This window comes from Vidua macroura, chromosome 1 (assembly GCF_024509145.1).
Source record: "Vidua macroura isolate BioBank_ID:100142 chromosome 1, ASM2450914v1, whole genome shotgun sequence".
NCBI lineage: Eukaryota > Metazoa > Chordata > Aves > Passeriformes > Viduidae > Vidua > Vidua macroura.
Window position 1 is genome coordinate 48,538,178 of NC_071571.1, and position 18,677 is coordinate 48,556,854.

An 18,677-nucleotide genomic window follows, 5' to 3' on the forward strand; every position below is an offset into this window, starting at 1 on the left:
AAGAGGTGTGACTTAGTAGAGGCTTGCAGCAGATGAGTTGTCTTTATAACATTCCTGGTCCTAGGGATTGGCAAATTGCAAACTCAGTTAAAGTGAACTGGTACAGCATTCACTGAATACCTCCTGGGTGGCTATTCTACAATTCTAAAGTGGTCTCAGTGGTACCTCATGCTGAGACACAGCTATGTTTTCTTCTCATCAAACTCCTCTAAGCCCATTAAGCACCACTCCCCCATTAACTTCACCTGAAAAAAGACAATGCAAAAACTAAAAGAAATTCACCCAGAAACAGAGGAGACCAAGCAGGTGGTAGAAACATGACCTTCCTCCATGAGGTCAAATAGCTTTATTGTGATTAAGCACTACAATACAGTATATATCCATAAAAAAACTCTATAGTGTATATAAATTATTCCTTCCATTCAGTAGTTCTCTTTTTGTTTTCAGTTTTTTTTTTTTTTAATTTCCATTACAGCTTTGGTACAATGTGATTTTATTATATTTTTAAATACTTTTAGCTTCACAAACTCAACACAAAGTACAAAACTAATTCGAATCGGGGATATTACAATCTACACAGTGGTGTTCAGTGGTAGGAAAAAATCTTACCTCAATGAATTCATGTCACTAGCTAAGCTATAAAGGCATACCTAGCAGACATGACAAAAATATGCACCATTAACCAGCAAACATTTTTTTTTTTTCAAGATTTATTTTACTTTTTTTTTTTACAGGTTTTTCCAGCAGCAAATCACTTGAGCATTGTCAGTACTCGTGTCCTCAACTGATTATTCTGTTGTGTTCCTCTTCATATGAAGGCCATGATTTATTTGTCAAATAATGCACCTCTATCCTCATAAATCTAAGCCACAGTGTCAGTACTTGACCTGCCACCCTGCATTGTTGATGCTCGCACAGTTTGTCCTGCAGCTGGCAGAAATAACTGGAACGTTATTGGAGGGGCAGTGTGGGGCAATCAACCGGAGGTTGTTCTGTGGGGCAGGAGGTATGACATTACAGTAGACAGGCATTCCAGTGGCTGTAAGTGTTCCTTGAGCTGATTGATTAGGTAGCATGATTGGTTGTTGATATGATTGTTGCGGCAATCCTTGAGAACCCTGGGTCATTGGCACCTAGGTAGGAATACGGAAAGACGTAGGGAAAAAAAGATAGCAATTACTAAGCAAATTAAAGTAGGCTCCCAGTATCCCTATATTCCTTCTAGCTGAATTAGTGTGTACTGTGTGTTGTGCCAAAATGTCCTATTTTCTGCTGCTCAGAATTGTTCTCATCTCTGAGGATTTTTTTGCTACAGAAGGTTTTAAAGAGAATTCCCTCTGCTTTTAGGTCTAGAAAGGGTCTCTGTCACGACCTAGTAGAATATGCATTACTGGGATCACTGCATACAGAAGATTCAACCCTGGTATATCTAGGCCATCTAAAAGGTCTAAACCTTTAACTCAACCATTAACCTTTAAAACATGTTTTTCATATAGTAATTCTGAAGATGTAAGGGGAAAATTTTACCCTCAAGCAATTTCCCTATTTCCATCTGTGTTGCTAAGTGTTTTCAAAGAAGCTGAGGGAAAAGGGGAATGGCTGCTCAATCAGTGCAATCTATTAAAATAATTTAGGTGTCATTTAGTTTCTTAACTTTCTAGAGGGACCAGTAGGAAGTGTAAGCACAGGCCACCTCTCACATGCGCTTGGCATAACTCACAGAAACTAGGTATAAAGGTTGGGAAATAAGTCTGGGTAACTTACGGACTTGGTAAAAATCAAGCCACTGCCTTCCCTCTCCCCAGAACCCAATAAACAATAATCCATCTGGCTACAGCTTGTTATAGAAGACATGGTGAGATCCTTGGCAGGAGTCTCCACAGATGAGTAATTTTTAACTGGATCAGGCAAAGCCCTCAACTTCATTACAGGAAACAGTACTGCACTGGCAAAAAAGAGAAGAAATGAACAATGTTCTTATATTTTTTAAAATTAATTTTCTTCACAGGAAGAAGTCTAATTCCTTCGTTCTTTGTGACATTACCCTCACTGCAGGCTGCAATAAATAGTTCATTTGAAGCATCCCGAAATCAGAACAAAAATCAGGAGTACTAAAACCATGTAAATAGGAAGCAAAGAAACTGACTGAGAAACATTCATCAGAAGGCTTCCTGCCACACACTAACCAAATGAAGTTATAAGGGCACTGTGTGATGCAAAAACTTAATTCAATTAAGTATTCTCCAGGAAAGAAGTCTTTCCTTACAGCTCCTAAATACCTGATAAGATGACATGGCTGGATACTGCACCATCATGCCTTGCACCTGATTCCCCTGTTGATTATTCATCAGGTTCTGGCTTTGGGGTGGCTGCTGCATTCCCATGAGACTCTGGAACCCCTGCTGCTGGTTCGGCAGGACAGGCTGGTAACCTGGAAGAGGAAAGACATCTTCAAATACCCTGTTGCTTGTAGGGGCAAAATTACAACAGTTCTAAGGTACAGCAAATGATCCCATTGTTTATACCCGTGTTAGTTAAAAAGTTACTCATTCCTGCAGAAATGTTTCTGGAAATGAAAACCGAAATGCAATAAACAAGTGCCATGAGCTGGCAGCCCTGTCAGGCTGACCTGAGTGGGCAGCACGCTTCTGTTATGCTTTTTGACACTGTGGCAGAGACTACCTGGAGGACTGTCTGACTGCAGCACAGGGCTGTAAAGCCCTGAAGAGACACAGTGTGCTACTGTCTTTTGGCTATTTCCTCAGAGGCAAAACTCCCAACAACTTCAAGGACATCAGAATTTGGCCTTCACAGCCTAACCTGACAATTTCTTTCATGTCGCGTTTCTTACCCTACCCTCTTACCTTTCTTGTAATGCATGTCCCTAGCACAATATAAACAGAGAAGTCTTTATTTAATCAAGAAGAACATCTCTATACACACTGGCTCTCACTTGCAAGGTTTTTTATGCAATTAGAGCATATTAAGAGTAATAATCCACCGTACTATTTTCACGTGTGTCAAAGCAGGAAAGTAATAAATTAGGAAGTATCCTCCCCATTTCTTGGTAGGAACACTGCTAACACTCCTAACACTGCATCTAGTGCCTGCACAAGGATGAGAAGCTGATGCTTCTGTTGTAACCTGTGACTAACTCTGTGTTCAAAGCCACCACAATATTGCAGATTTTCTGCTGGGATGGCTCCTCTAGGACTAATGGAGAAATGCGCAAAGACTGGATGATCTAGAGAGCCAAGCCACTAATGAGGCAGCAGTGTGGATGAGAAGGCAAGCACAAATAAAAAATTGCTCAGCAGCAATGCAGTTTTGCCTGGGAATGAGCCTAGACAGATGGAACTGGGCTGGTTGGATGATGGTGATATTTAGCAATTAAGAACTTCATAGAAAAAGCAGGAAAGGAAAGGAATGTGCAGAAAGATCCTGCCCTTGAAAAATGCAGACAGACATAGGTATTATAAATCTATGAATAATTTCTCCTTAACACATTCTGTGTTCTTTAGCACTCATATTTTTAACATGCAGCTATGCAGTGCACTATTAACTCTGCAGTGATGTTTTTACAATAAGCGTATTTCAGACAAAGAACTACCAGAAGACACAACTCTGTGTCATCTTTCTATGAAAAAATTGTGTCATGTCTGCTCAATTTATATTAATGAATACAGTACCAATATACTTCACAAAGTGAAAACCATCATCTGGATATTTCTTCATTATGTAAGAGAAATGAAGTAACAAATGTCTCTGTTTCTGCTTGTCTATTGTCAATTGATAGCTTTCCTTCTGAATCTGTTCTTATGCCAGGGAAATGCTGAGATTTCTGGTCAAGTATTTGGCATTAAAGATGCCATTCCAGAGATTAATGTCTCCAGTCAACTAGGCAAAATTAAAAAAAAAAAAATTCCACGAGTGATTAACTTGGCTGGGATATAGCATTAAACATCTCCCAGACTCACCAGATTATTATACATTCAGATTTGCTCTTTTCCTATGCCCAAACACTGTGTCAGCATATTTTTTAGTCATAAAAATTACCAACATCAGAACTGCTGTAACTGAGTTTACAGAAGGCTTATACAGCAATAATAAAATTGCAAGTCCTCTTCTGCTCCAGTACACCAATTAGTGGGGAGAGGGGATAAAGGATAGAAATAAAAAAATTAACATTACTCTTCTGGTATTTGCAGGACTGGAAGTTTAAGCAGAGGGGTGTCAACTGACAGCAGAAACAGCAACACGGAATTCATCTCCTGTCACCTCCAGTTGTTAAAGTTAAGTCCCAGAAGTGTAAAGAACCATAGATGGATAGTGAGCCAGGGATCAAGTGACTCTTTTGGGCAATGTAATACAGCACTGGATTTGGGCTCAGAGAACTGGATTGCAATGCACCAGCACAGGGTGGCAGACTGGTGCTCTGCAGAGACAGACAGACACCACTGGGGTCAAGTAGAAAGCAGCCCTTCTGTTATCTCGAGTAAATATGATTACATTAACATTATTTTTGTGAGACTACTGCAAATGCCCTGCTGTGTGTTTAAATACACAGCTCTCTCTTCACCTCAGCTTTGTGTTCCATATTCTCCATATATGACAGATTTATGACCCAGTGCAGACATGACTGTCAAACTGAAACAAAAAATCATGGAAAAGCTGAAGTAGCTACCCACACGATGAATGTATAGGCATGATCTCCTGGGGGTATTACAAAAACAAAGAGTCACAGAATGGGTTTGGCTGGAAGGGATCTTAAAGACCATCTAGTTCCAATGACACACACACACACACACACACAATCAGCCAGCCCTGAAAATCTCCTCTGTACTAGCAAGCACTGCTTAGTACATGACATAACTCCAGGTTTTAGGTGCAGAAATATGAAAAGGAGACAGGCTGAAGAGCTGAAGTCCACTGGGCTACGCATTATTATTTTAACAATCTTATTCCAACACTCTTCAAGGACTTGAGTGATTTCTCCTGACCGTAGGACATGTGCATCCCTCACCCGTCCCAACCTGCAGAGTACATCAGTTACATCCCTGAAAGTGAGAGTAAGACCCTTCTCCTACTTCTTGTGTAAGCCTTTTGCAATGCTCTGACCACACAGAAAAGCCTCAATACAAATACTTCACATACACTCTAACATACTTCCATTTTGATTAGATGGGAACGAATAGGTTGTATCTGAATCCTCTTAGACTTTAAGAGAAAATAAGTCCCTTCTTTGTCCAGAAGGAGGTAGTCTTGAATATTTAATGCCCTGAGTTGTGAGTAGAAATGGGGATATTTAAGAAGTTTACTGGCATGTGTGTATCCTTGCAAAGATGCTGGCTGTCATCTCTTTCTTCCTTAAAATTCATGGACTTTTTTTTTCATGATCAGTACCCTTTGGAATTAAATGAAATTATGGATGTCAGACCATGCTGTAGAACCCAGTATATCATTTTGTCAAAATCCAGCATCTTCTTCAAGGTTCTCCATCTCAATAAAGCCACTTCATTTTACCTGATAGCAAAGCCTGACCCTTTATTATGTTAAATACATGAAGAAAGATGCAGGTTTGTCCATTCTATTGAACCTAAAAATGTGACAAGGTACAAAAGTATATTCCAACATTACAGAGGAGGTACAGAATATTAAAAATTAATTAAACGTTATCTACAGCAAACTTTATAAGCAAGAAAAAAATGTTGTGACAAAACAAAAAAGCCAATATCTGTTCTGCTATATGGCTTCTGTTTCAGCACAAATGAAAGTGGAACAATTGGCAATCCATTTGGACAAGAAGTTGTTAATATCAGAAACCAGCTGTTCTGAATTTCTTATCACTGCAGCCCAAATTCTCCACATAGTATTTGAAACAGGTCCTCCACTGTTTACTGGATGTTGGTATCTTTGTATGTTTCTGCACTCTGGCAAGGAAAAAGAGTGGAGGTAGGAGAATTGAGATGAATATCAAGCTTTTAGCACTGTTTGTGAAACTGTATCTTTTTTTTTTTCTTTTTCCTCAGGCACAGACTATCAGAGAGTGCCATTCCACCAAAATTACTTAATTTGTACATACACAGCACAGTCTTAAACTACGCCATGCTTTTTATGTGCTATTTACTTTTCAGTGACATGGAAATAATACTGTATTCTCAAAAGTCTTGAAAACTGACTGCAGTGCATAAGAAACCAGGCATTACTGGGCAGAGGTGGATATTTTGGAGCTACCCAGGTGTACAAAAAGTGAGAACAGGAAGTGGCAACATGCTTATGCAGCAGTAGTTTTCTTTGCACTTGCTCTTTTGCTCATTAGCTTTCATACTACATGAAGAGTAATCCTTAAAAGCCTCTTTACAGTCCCCTGAGAACATACATACATGGGTTATTTTCTAATGGCAGTACACATCAGATGAACCATCCTATTACTGCAAGCTCCAGGGCCTCTTTACTGCAATTATATCATCCTGCTCTATGTTATCTCTGCTACAAAGGAGGATTTTTTAAATCAGGGCAAACATGAGAGACATTGTTAAACAACCAGAGGAACAAATCATGCACAGAATTTCAACTAAAACCTCAGAGGAAAGATGAGCCTTGGATTCCAGCTGAAATGGAAGAGGCCATCGTATCATCAAGGCAATTCTCTGAACCTTTACAGCCTGCCTCACCATGCTAAAAGTCATCTAACTTAAACATCCCAGGGGAGAAAAACTGCATGAAAGACCCACAAATGTTCCCATTTCTTAATGAGGCTATGCAGCTCAAAGGACGAAATGCAGCAGTTTTACACCTTTGCCAGTAGCGTCACCCAGAGCTGCAATTAAAATTAAAGCATGTTTGGTGCTGTCCTGGCCTCAGCATACATCTTTCATGAATGGCACATTCATGTTGAGAGGGACTATTTCATTGCTCATTTTAGATTTGAAGCATGTGTTACCAATGTTGGGAACGTGTATCAGCACTGTGGGTAAAAAGTGTCTGATGAGTGCAGGGGAAAGTCCCTGAACTGCAAATCTTATTGTACTCTTTTAATTTGAATAGACTCCTTGCATCCATACCCACCCAATGCAAACACATACATGCATAGTGCTTTTGATGTAACATGATTTGAGAACTCACCTGCTCCCTTGGAAAAACCAAGGAGAACAAGCACCAACTCTTCCTATGGACCCTGCAAAGTCCTTGAAAATATTTTAACAGCAAATTCTGTACAAAGAAGCTTACATTTGCAGAAGACTCCCCAAAACTGATAAAAGCTGAGAACCAAGGTAAAAACATGATCCTTCCAGTCAGGAAGCACATCTCTTTCTGAAAGTCTTAATGAGCTCACTCTGCTCAACTTATTCAAAAGACAAAGAAGTAGCTGCAAATAGATAGTTGTGCTGGCTTTGGCCAGGGTAGAATTATTTTCCTTTCTAGTTTTCTAGTTAGTATGGGATTAAGTTTTGGATTTGTGCTGAAAACAGTGGTGATAATTCAGGGATGTTTTAGTTACTGCTGAGCGGTGCTTACTCAGACTTTCTGCTTCTCACACCATGACATCAGCAAGGAGGCTGGGAGTGAACAAAGGAATATCCCATGCCATATGACAACATGCTCAGCATATAAAGCTAAGGCAAGGAGGGAGTGGGGAATGCTCAGAGTGGACATTTTTCTTCCCAAATAGCTCTTAGATGTTAAGGAGCCCTGCTTTCCTGGGGGTGAACACCTGTCTGCCTATGGGAAGTGGTGAATGGATTCTTTGTTTCGCTTTGCTTGCACATACAGCTTCTGGTTTCCCTATTAAACTGTCTTTATCTCAAGCCATGAGTTTGCTCATTTTTAATTTTCTGATTTTCTTCTCTGTGCAGCCGAGGAGAGCGAGGCAGCTGCATGGAGCTAAGTTGTTGGCTGGGGTTAAACCGTAACAGTAGTTCTTGAACAGACCAGAAAGTGGTATAATAAAACTACATGTCAGGAAGATAAACCTAGAACTTTTCAGATTATAAATAAAATTAGAAGTTTCTACAGACCTTATAATTAACAAGGAGACAATTTACTGAGAGTGGAAGCACATTTGTATCACTTAAAACCTCTAAAATGAAGATGGACGGACACCTTGCTAAAAGATATTAATCAGTTTACAAGTAGTTCTGGTAATAAAAATTATTAGAATGTGCTAATTGTCCGGTATTAGTCAGACCATTAAATTACATATTTCAGATTTGAAACAATTAGGAAAATGTTAGCCAGTTAGCTCTTAACACTGTCCAGTCTCCCAAGGAAAAGGACTAATCTTTTGCATATGGGACAGGATCCTCTCCCCAGTCTCTCCTCCCTTTAATCACGTGCTGGCAATGCCACCCAGCTCATTCCACAGGCAGAGTTCACCTGTGTACAGTGGATATTCTAAGGGATATTTCTGGCCTATTTTAGTTTACTTTGCCCTGGCTGGAGTAGTGCTCAGTAGACTTTGTAGACTGAAGAATATGGTTGGTATCTATTCCCACAATTTTACTAGGCTATGTTATCCTTTACTTTTTGAAATAAGCTATGGGCAAAGAATTAAAGTGGACAGATGTAGCTTTTACTTTCTAATAATACAATTTTACAATGACCATAATTAAGTTATAATTTGAGAAGAAAACATGCCATTGTAGAACTACAATTCACTCATAGACACATCAGTACATGTGGTAAAATTTTTGATGACTTTCTTTTTTACCAAAAGCTCTGAGCTGGTCCATCCCAAGTATTTGCAAAACTGGAAGGAGGGAAAAACTGAAGCAAGCTGCTCAGCAAGACAGAACACTGTCTTAGAATCACAGAATGGAATTACAGAATTGAATCACAGAATTGCTTAGGGTGGAAAAGACCTTTAAAATCATCAAGTCCACCAATTGCTCTAACATTGCCACATCCACCACTAAACCACACCCCTATGCATCCCCAAGAACCTTTGGATTCTCAAACAGACCCTAAAGGTTATCTGTAAAACAGGAGGAAAGCCAACCTAACTGGCAAATCTTGCATAGGACAGTTGGCCAAGTTGTGGGAGCCACATAATGAGCACAAGTGAGAGCAGGAATTCTAGGCAAGTGTTTTTGGTGGTCAGAACAAAGCCCTTCTTGTTCCAGAGGTCCCTCAGTCCCTCCTGACTTTGTGTGAGATACTCAAGTACTGGACTGCAACCAGGTGTTTCACCTCCTACGAGGACATTGTAACACCATCCCTATGCACTGCTTCCTCTGGAGGAGTGCTGCTCCAAGGCACTGTGTTCTTGCTGGCTTCTCATGTCCAGGTGTGATGTGTTAGAACTGGGTGCCCAATCACCTGAGGAAAAGGTTTGGGATTTTTTTTTTTTTCTGTTATGCAGTTGACCATTATCTGGCAAGTTTCACTGCAAATGATGGACTAAATTGTCCTGGAACATAAAATTAATCTATAAATTTAAGCTTTTTGATTTTAGCCTCACCCCAAAGTGTCTGCAGTTTGGAAGACTCCCACAGAAGACACATTAATTAAGGTCTCCTGCCTGGTGTTATTTTCTGTGTGAGTCTGAAGATTTAAAGTGCATCTTGTGCAGCTGGAATTCAAACCACTTTGTAAACAATTTTGTAGCTTAAGCTTGGATCTAAAATCCAAAGCACACTGCAAAGCAAATTGGCTGCAGTTGGTCTATTCACTCCTACTGTGCTTTCTCTCTGCAATACACATAAAAATGTCTTGACCTAGTAAGACATTTCAGCTTTATGTTCTACTTGAAGACATCACAGATAATTTAGGGGCATGAACTGGACACCATGTGAGCTAGGACAAGTACATAATAGCTGAATGCTAAAATTCCATCCCTTTCCCCTCAAAACACAAGACTATGCAATTATTTCACTTAGTTTTCACAGACATACAGGGTGGGAAAAAACCAAAAAAGAATACCTATGCCTGAAAAAAGGAAGTCTTAAGAAGCAACAGAAAAGACACAAAGGTACAAGGCAGCACGTAAAACGCCACATGTCAAAAAGCACAGCAGCACACAGACTCATTTTGCCCACAGCACTTGGCAAGTTCGGACCCTCTAAAAACAAGAGAAGCCTTTTAATACAAGTTTGGCTTCTTTCATTTCAGGTAAAAGCACATCCCACTCCAATAGTACAGCTTGCAGGGGAAACCATGGGTTATTACGTTAGATTTGTTTTCAAAAATTTAAACTAATGGCATTGATTCTTTCAAATTTGTGAGATCAAAACAATTTTTAGCTAATGGCACTCCAGCTACATCCACTGGAAACACCTAACACAGCAAATGTATTCCTAAAGTGATTACAATGACAGTGACTCAAATAATTCTCTGCAGAGCTGAGGTTATAAAACTGCAGGATGTTGAACTTTGAGTCTTGAAACATAACTGCTGCCAGAATCATAGCTCTGAGCCCCTACACTGGCCATAGCTTTGCAAAAACCGCATTCATGCTTCCCAAACCTGGTAACAGACCAATAGCCACATTTGTTGTCACTCTCACACACAAAGAGTCATATTCAGCTGCATTAAGAAACTCAACAAGATGTATATGCATCAGATATCAGCCAGTAAGATTTATTATCAGAAGAAAAAGAATAAAAATCCTGGATAAAAGAAGTTGGACTGTCTTCCCCACCCCTCTTTCCCTCTCTGGTTTACAAAGCTACAAATCCCTTGAAAGCAATAGTGCAAAAATATCTTCATCCAGCTTCAGAAGAAGAAATAAAACTAGGAAATTTCCTGCAATTTTGAATTATTCCATAGCAACCTATTTGTTGGATTTAGTAAAAACTGCTGATGAATAAACTCTGCTACACTAGGGGTTTTTTGTTGGTGTTTTTTTTTTTTTGTTTTTTTTTTTTTTTTTTTTTTTTTTTTTTTTGTGTGTGTGTGAATAACAGCTCTAAAATTGACTATGTGGCAAGTTCCTCTGGGATCTACCCAGGTGAACTGCCCCTCCTTGTCCTCTAGCTTTATCCTTCCTCAAAAAGCTCTATGAAATTTTGGTTTTACTTGTTTTGCAACCCCAGGGTCTGGAAGAAGCCCAAAGCACAGAGCATCTGAAGCTGACAGTTTCATGTGCTACTCAAGATAATGCTGCCAACTGGGGGCATTTCTCTACTGCTAAAAAGATGGAAAAAAAAAAAAAAGTTAGGGAAGTAACACAATTTCACTAGCAAATCAAGGGTCCAAAAGATATGCAGGTTCAGACCCTCAAAAACATACTTTTAAACTCTGCTTTTCCTATATAAACTAAAAAATGTACATTTTTTACAAAAGGCAAGATAGACTGCTTTTTGCGTAGACTTTTCCTTGAGAATAGTCACTGCATAAAATAAAAGAGTTCACCTGGGTGGTTAGAAAGCCTCCTGTTGGCATGATTTAGATTATGGCAATGAGAAATGATGCAAGCAACACCACACATCACAATGTAAGATTTAGCACTTCTTATATGTCAAAGAAATATCCATTATCTTTTACCCATTCTTTTACCTTTTTCCTATGGTGCTAAGTTCCAACCTCAAAATGAGGAATAGCATTATCTTTTAAAAAACATTTACATGCATGCTCACTGTCCCATGGGTGAAAAAATTGGTTGCAAAGAGTGCTGAACTTTTATTTAATGCCTTCTACTTCATAATCCAAGCAACTACCTTTAGGGCAAACACGCAAAATCCTTGGTAAATTGAATTTCTGAGTTACCTAAAGATGCATACCCACCTCTCAGTTACCTTTCCGCACCTGAACAGAGTTGGTTTAAAACTCTGTGACTTCACTACTGAGTAAAAAGGCACAGGCAAGTACGAGGTATGATTAAATACTCCAATTTTATACCTAATGAAATCGCATACTGTAACATCTTCTGAGACTAAAATTTTAATTAAGGCAGGCTGGCATTTTGGGTTTTTTTGTCCCCCTTATATTCCAAGGGAACAGCAGGTAAAGTCGAACAAAAAGCTTATGTGATAAAATTGTGTGAGAGTGCTCCTGGGAGACCTGACATTATTAACGAGAACATGAAGAAGGGCACAGTTGAGCAGTTCAAAGATAAATGACTGCATTCAGTTTACTTTTTGCTATCAATTGGAGAACCTGAGAGAGCTGTTATTTGACAAGAAATGTATATAAACAGGCATCAAAAAGAGCCTGAATGGATACAAATACAGGAGACTCAAGGCTTGAGAAATGTTTTTTCATCAGTTTAAAATCTGTATCCATTCCTTTACTTCTCTATACAAAGGATTTTCAAATTATAGGGACAGCTTTAAGAACTCGCTACTAGTAAGTGGCTCGATGCTGAAAATAAATCTGTTCTTTCTGAAAACATAAAACCAAGTAATTATATGACACTTTAATCACTTATTTTATTTCCTTTCCAATACACATTTATTTCATGTTTTGAGACCTTTTAGCACTCTTGCTGCTCTTCAAAAACTATGACAAGTATTTCTTGCTCTTCTCCTTCAAGATAAATCTAAAGATAAACAGAGGGGCATGTCTTACAGACGTAGTATATAACTCAAAGCTTCTGAAAGATTCTGAAAAGTCTATTTTTAAGACAAATTCTTTTATCTCACTTCAGTTAAAAAAAAATACAGGGAACAGCCAGCTGCAATCTAAAATAATTGCAACACAATAATGCAGGGCTCCATTACAGCAGCCTAATTCTGGTAAAGCAGCTGATCCAGGATCTTGGCACTTGCCCAGGCCCTGGAGCCTGACTTAAATGCATTGACCCAAAGCATGTGCAGCTGTTTTTGTAATCTGAGGCTTCTGCATTTTACTGGAGACCAAGAAGAAGAAAGAAAAAGAAAAAAAAAAAAAGTCGCCTGGCTAGCAAATGAAGCAAATGACAGGCTCAACAGCTTTGGAGAAACGAGCTTCAGACAGCATTTCCCCTTGGCCAGTAGCACGAGGAAAGGTTTACACTGGAGTGATAGAGATGCCCAAAGCCAGCTGAGGTGCCTGCAGGGAGGGTACTACAGGACCTGGGAGGATCTACATTATTCTGAGAAGGGTGAAGCCTTCTCATCCCAACAGAGCTAAGCCACTGGAGGCATGTATTGCAAGCTGCTGCACAGTTCTCATGACAGCAGGGAGGTGCAAAATAGTGCTAAGGATCATCCAGGAATAATCCTGCTCTCAGCCCCTGCCCACCAATCCCCAAAACCTTAAGGAGAGTCAATTGAGACCCATGGGCAGGCAAATAGATAATTCTGGAGAAAATATAGGATGCTCTTAAGGGAGATTTAGGGCTTTAAGACCAAAACAGATGCAAATCTGGTAGTAGCCCTTACTGTAGAAATAGACAGTTACATTGATGAGCGTCTGCTGCAATTCCTCTTTAGGAGGTTTTTGAATAGCTAATGTACAACTAAAACACCAATGTGATAACCCATTAGTGTTTACAGAATCCTTTGGCATATGACATGCTCATTAGATGAAAAGAAGCTGCAGTATTGCCCATATGTACCTGTGTCTATGTTTGCATTGTGTTACATAAAACAGTTAATGGCCGTAGAATAACTGTTATATGAAATATCTATTAATTTTGTTAGTAAATCCTTAAGGAACTGTGCGATGAGACAGCTAACCACTAAAACAAAATTCATATGATTCAATAAAGCACAAATACAAGACTAGCAGGATCAGATTTTCCATGCCAGCTGCAAACCACTGATTCAGATTCACTGAATTTCAGCAGATTCGTTTCTTCTGGTTTGATTTTCTGGATTGACCCCTAATAAATAATGGCAGGTCAGAGTAAAAAAAAATTGTTAAGCCCTGTGTATTGATCTATCTATAACTATGCTCTTGGTATCAGCTTGTTATCTTGGCATCAGGTCTTGATACTGATGAAGCATCTACAGGCACAAGCTCAGAGTGAATGCCCATGCCAGATACTGTGCAAACTTCAAGGAATAGCTGCAGTCACTACAGTGAAGGTGATGCATTCCTGAAGAGAAAAGACAACTGCAGGTAGAAAAATAAACACCCAAGGGAAATAATTTGCCCAGAGAAAAGGAGAAGAACCACAGAATATTCTTCTGGCAGTACACCAAAATATGTGTGCTGAGTGCTTAGAACCCTGTTCTGAGCAGAGACTGCTTGGGCAAGCTGCTGCTCACCAGCAGGGTTTTGGACATGGAAGGTCCTTGGGCTCTGGCTGCTTCTGCTGGGCTGTTTTTTTCCATACAACTCCAGGTACGGGTTCCTGCCCTGCCCACATCCTCTCTATTGGAAGAAGACTGCAGTGTTCTGGTGATAGTGTTCACTGCACCGTGTTCCATTTTACTGTGGGCAGACTAGGGTAAACGACTGCAAGCACCGTATCACCAACAAACCCTGCTTTTTCACCTTCACAAGCTGGGTTTTGTTTTGTGTCTCACCCTTAGGAAGAGTTTTCATAAACACAACATCAACTGTAAATACTGCCTGCAACAAAGACACAGCCACTGCCTGATGGCACTCTTCCTCCCCACGGCTTCTGCATACACCAAAAGGTACCAAATCACAGAGCAAAAAGCCGTGAGTTTGTTTGTTTACCTATAACATAAGGACACAGCAAGCAGCAGACTACAGCCCTCAGCTCGATACAAACAGGCGCAGGGATTTTACTGAAGCCAACAGGACTTTGATGGAGCATATGTCTGCCCATATGGGTCCAACTGTAAAAATCTCATCTTTTCCAAGTGCACCCATGCAGAATGCAATCCAAAGACTACTGGGGTTAGTAATCGACCTTAACCAGCTCTGTACCATACTAGAAGCACTTGCCTGCAACACCACTTTGTTACTCCGGCCCCTATACAGCAGAGCCCTTGAGAATTTGCTTAACTTCTAAGCATATAACGTAATTTCTTGATTTGAGAGCAATGATTTTCAGGCTTGAATACACTTCTGGACCAGGGAACTCAACCTCTTGAAGGAGAGGATCTCCAGTGGGAAAGACACAAGCACATTTATTCACACTATATTCATATAATTGCTTTAAAAGGTTTCTGAGAAACTTGACCAGGGAGGTAGCAATCAAATTAAGGAAAGAGAGATCCCGTTCCAATAAAATTCAGTTCTACAATATATGAAACAAATTAATTTCTTAAATCCTTCTGCACAACCACTGCTTAACCCACAAGAAAAAAAATGGGGAAAGATAGGACTGAGCCTGCATTAATGTACCACCCTTGCACTTGTATGTGCCTGTATGAAAGAGCCATTAGAACAAACAGTGGCTGTGTACCGAGAGATACTGGCAACTAATAAACCAAACATTAATCAGGGATGAGTCTACCTTACTTCACTTCTGTGGCACACACACGGGGAGCTTCCACTCATGTTTGCCTTGTAATTACAAACCCTTCTAGTTTACTGCAGACACTAGTTTACATTTCCTGTCTTTCTTGATTAAAAGTGCCTTAATTAACTGGGTTAAGCCTTTGCTAAAGTAATTGCCATCACTGAGACCCTCCCTTCCCTTTAGCCCTTAAAGTATGAGGGAAAAGACCTGTAAAGTGCCTATAAGTACTTTGTATCAGTGTCTGTTCTGTGCATCCACTCCATTCCATATCACTGCAGAAATATAAACACTAATTGCAATTCTGACATAAGTACAAAAGCAATACATTCGATTACAGCACTACAGCTGGGTTGTATATTCCAGCTAAAGCTTTTTCTTGGAAGGAGGTGAAGGGTGGAGTCTACAGCTGTGGTCATCCCAGTGCCCAATTAGCTTCCCCTGCGGCCAAACTGTGCATCTTACAAAGAAGGGAATAAATGAGAAAAAGAAAAAATGTCTGGAAAAGTCAAAAACATTCCCTTCTGACATCCCAAACAGAACACCACCAATTTCCAAAACTCTTTTTTTCTGTTGTTTGATTTAGTATCTCTAGGCAATTTTGTTTTATATTTTAGTTTGCCTTGGGTGTAGAGGATGTGTGGGGTATGAGTCTCATTTTAGAGGACTTTTAAGTTTTTGTTTCAATTGGCCAAAGAATGTGCAAAATAACTTGTTCACAGAGTTTTACAAACTCTTTTGATGAATTGGGCACCTAAATTCACAAAGCCTGCCTATCTCCACATCACAGGCAAGTGCAGAATAATATAATCACCCCCCCCAAAAAAAAGAAAATGAAAAGAAAAAAAGAAAACAGGGAATGCATTGTGGATGTAAACTTTCACCTTTGCCTTTTCTAACAAAGGTTTAGTATCACTTTTGAAAACAAGAGGATTAACACCTGAAGTCACAAATTCCTTGCGTAATTCACAAATGAATTTAATAGAAATGACAATCAGCAGCAAGCTTTCCTGAACAGCTGTGCCAAGAAATCTTGGCTCAAAGAGAGCTGAAGAAAGAGAAAAGGAGAGGGAGGATAAAGCTGACTTTAGAAGACATCACTTATTTTCTGCATTGATTCCCAAGTCTATATCAAGCTGGACAACAGGCTGATAGCAGTGCTTCGGAAAGGGGCAGGCATCACTTCCCCAGTCCCTGCCTCACTCATGATAGAGGCAGTCTTTCTGCAAGCTTGAGAAAGCTTGGAATCAGGCCCCTGGTCAATAGATGTCACAATGTCCAGCCAGAACATGCTTCAATTCAGCTACATGAACCAAAATCTCCCCTCTTCCCCAGCTTTCACTGCACAGCATGTTAGCTGGAAAACTCCCACTACAGCTGGTCCAGTGTTATTGTGGCAGAAGAGGATGTTGGTTAACTCAACCAGTGCAACAGCCTGAGAAGGCTGATCTGCTAAGCAAGAGCATTTTATGCAGACTTCTTCTGCAAAACACACAGGATCAGTCCTGATCCCCTTATCTCCTCTCAAGGTATCTGCAACTATGCAACTGTAAATGATGCAAAATTTACTTTCATTAACAAAAATCCCCCAAAGCATAGCATGCTATTAAATGTAGGAAAGTCTTCTGAATATTTGTGCTTTGTCTGCTGTGGGTCTCTCCAGGGTGATGTCTGCCCTCAGAAATCACTGGGGCAGACATGCCACAGCACATTTACCATCACACAGCACACTTACTATTTTGCAACCCCAGCAAGGCTGTGTTTACAATCTTCATGGCCTAAAGTATCTGCAAAGTCTGAATTCCTGATGGATGCCAGCTAAGCAATCAGAGTGATGGAAAATGCACAATAAGACCATAAACATATGGACTCTTCAACTCAGCATAAATACTGAAGAACAGCCTGGGTGTGTTGTCAAAGTAGATTTGAGAGCCAGCAGCAGCAGAACTTTTTCCTTGCATACATCATAAATTTTGATAGCTTTTTTCTTGCCTGGGACCTAGTACACTCTGAGTGCATTTTTCTGCTTATTAGTTTTCTCACCTGTAAAGTAAGGTTTTGAGGGGGGGCATCTACATAAAACATTTTGAAATCCAGCAGAGCAGTGCTGAAAAGCGCTATATATTCAATTGATAAAGTCAGTGGAAAAACATCTGATCTTCAATATAATCTATAATAAGGAGAGACCTTTAAGTGCTGAATTAGCTAAGAGTTACACACAGAGCTTTGCAAAATTTTCAGTTAGAAGAATGCTTCTTTGACCCCCCCAAAAAAGTCAGTGGTTTTTTGGTTTTTTTTTTTTTTTTTGGCAGTGCCTGCAAGGGGTAGGACCACATTCCCAGAGCTCTAAGTCTGTCAATACTGGCTGGAAGGCGAGGAAGAGGGCATTGTAAGAGTCAGCTGCCAGAGCAAAATCTTAACTACAGGTCTCTGAATCAGAAATTTGTCACAAAGCAATACAAATGGATGTTTTCAAATTAAATTGGAAGCATTTACAGATGCTACAATGGTATCTGTCAGCTCCCCAGGCTTAGCTGAGGTGGGAGAGATGTTTTCTGTAGGAAAAACAGGTTTCTTAGTGCTTTTTGTTTTTCACATAAATCGGGAGTATCCTCCACCCTTAGTTCCTCTGATCCTATGAAACAATCTATGTACGTGGGCAGAAGAATAGATTCATTATACATGAATTCCTCTGTGTGCAATCATTGAATTTAATACAGTACCATCCTCCAAATCATCCTTAGGTTAAAATACTTGTTTCTTGCTTACATGGTCTGGATGGAGTAACTGATTTCACATACCCTTTCTGGGGCTGCTCAAAGTCAAACCACAAAACAGCTGCCAAAAATGTCTCTTCATGTAAAATTTACAACATGCACTTCTGAAGTGGTAGCTGATGTGCCTAGCCAATCTGCTGAAAATGTTTGTGTAGCTAAAATTTTTGAAGAGAGAAAATCACAGGATCTGCAAATATATCTGCAGAACATTCTTTAGCAACTACTGCTCATTCTGAGTGCAAACCTTGAGAATAAACGCTAACTTCTCTAAAAGGACAAACCTAAGCCATACCTTTAGACTACTGCTTGTGACAAAGAACTTGATCTACACCTAAAAAAATTCCATTAGAGACACTGCTCAATTTTAATCAATTAGCATATATTTTTCACATTAAAAACAGAGGACTGCAATCTTCACATTTTAGCAAATATATTTGCTGCAAATAAATAATTTTCTAATTATAAAACTGACTACTTTATAGACCTTGTTCTCATATTCTGGAATGAGGTATTTCATCAATTAAAAAAAAAAATACACTTTCTTTTTTCCCGATCGCAGGAGAAGCCATGGCAAATTGGTTCATAAATATTCACTGGTATTT

At 39.6% G+C, this 18,677-nt stretch overlaps 1 protein-coding gene across 24 annotated transcripts in view; it reads right to left on the bottom strand.

Annotated features, from left to right (window-relative positions):
• Positions 1-310: 310 nt before the first annotated feature.
• Positions 311-18,677, bottom strand: part of ARPP21 (cAMP regulated phosphoprotein 21) — a 138,870-nt gene continuing 120,503 nt past the window's right edge. For 23 of the 24 annotated variants that reach the window (XM_053975290.1, XM_053975235.1, XM_053975299.1 and 20 more), the window contains 2 exons: positions 2,280-2,431; positions 311-1,133 (listed from right to left, as the gene is read on the bottom strand). In XM_053975290.1, coding sequence (XP_053831265.1) covers positions 876-1,133; positions 2,280-2,431 — 410 coding nt within the window. In that variant the 3' untranslated portion in view covers positions 311-875. Of the gene's footprint in view, positions 1,134-2,279; positions 2,432-12,423; positions 12,479-18,677 lie in introns of those variants that run through there. The other variant, XM_053975377.1, reaches the window with a different exon arrangement.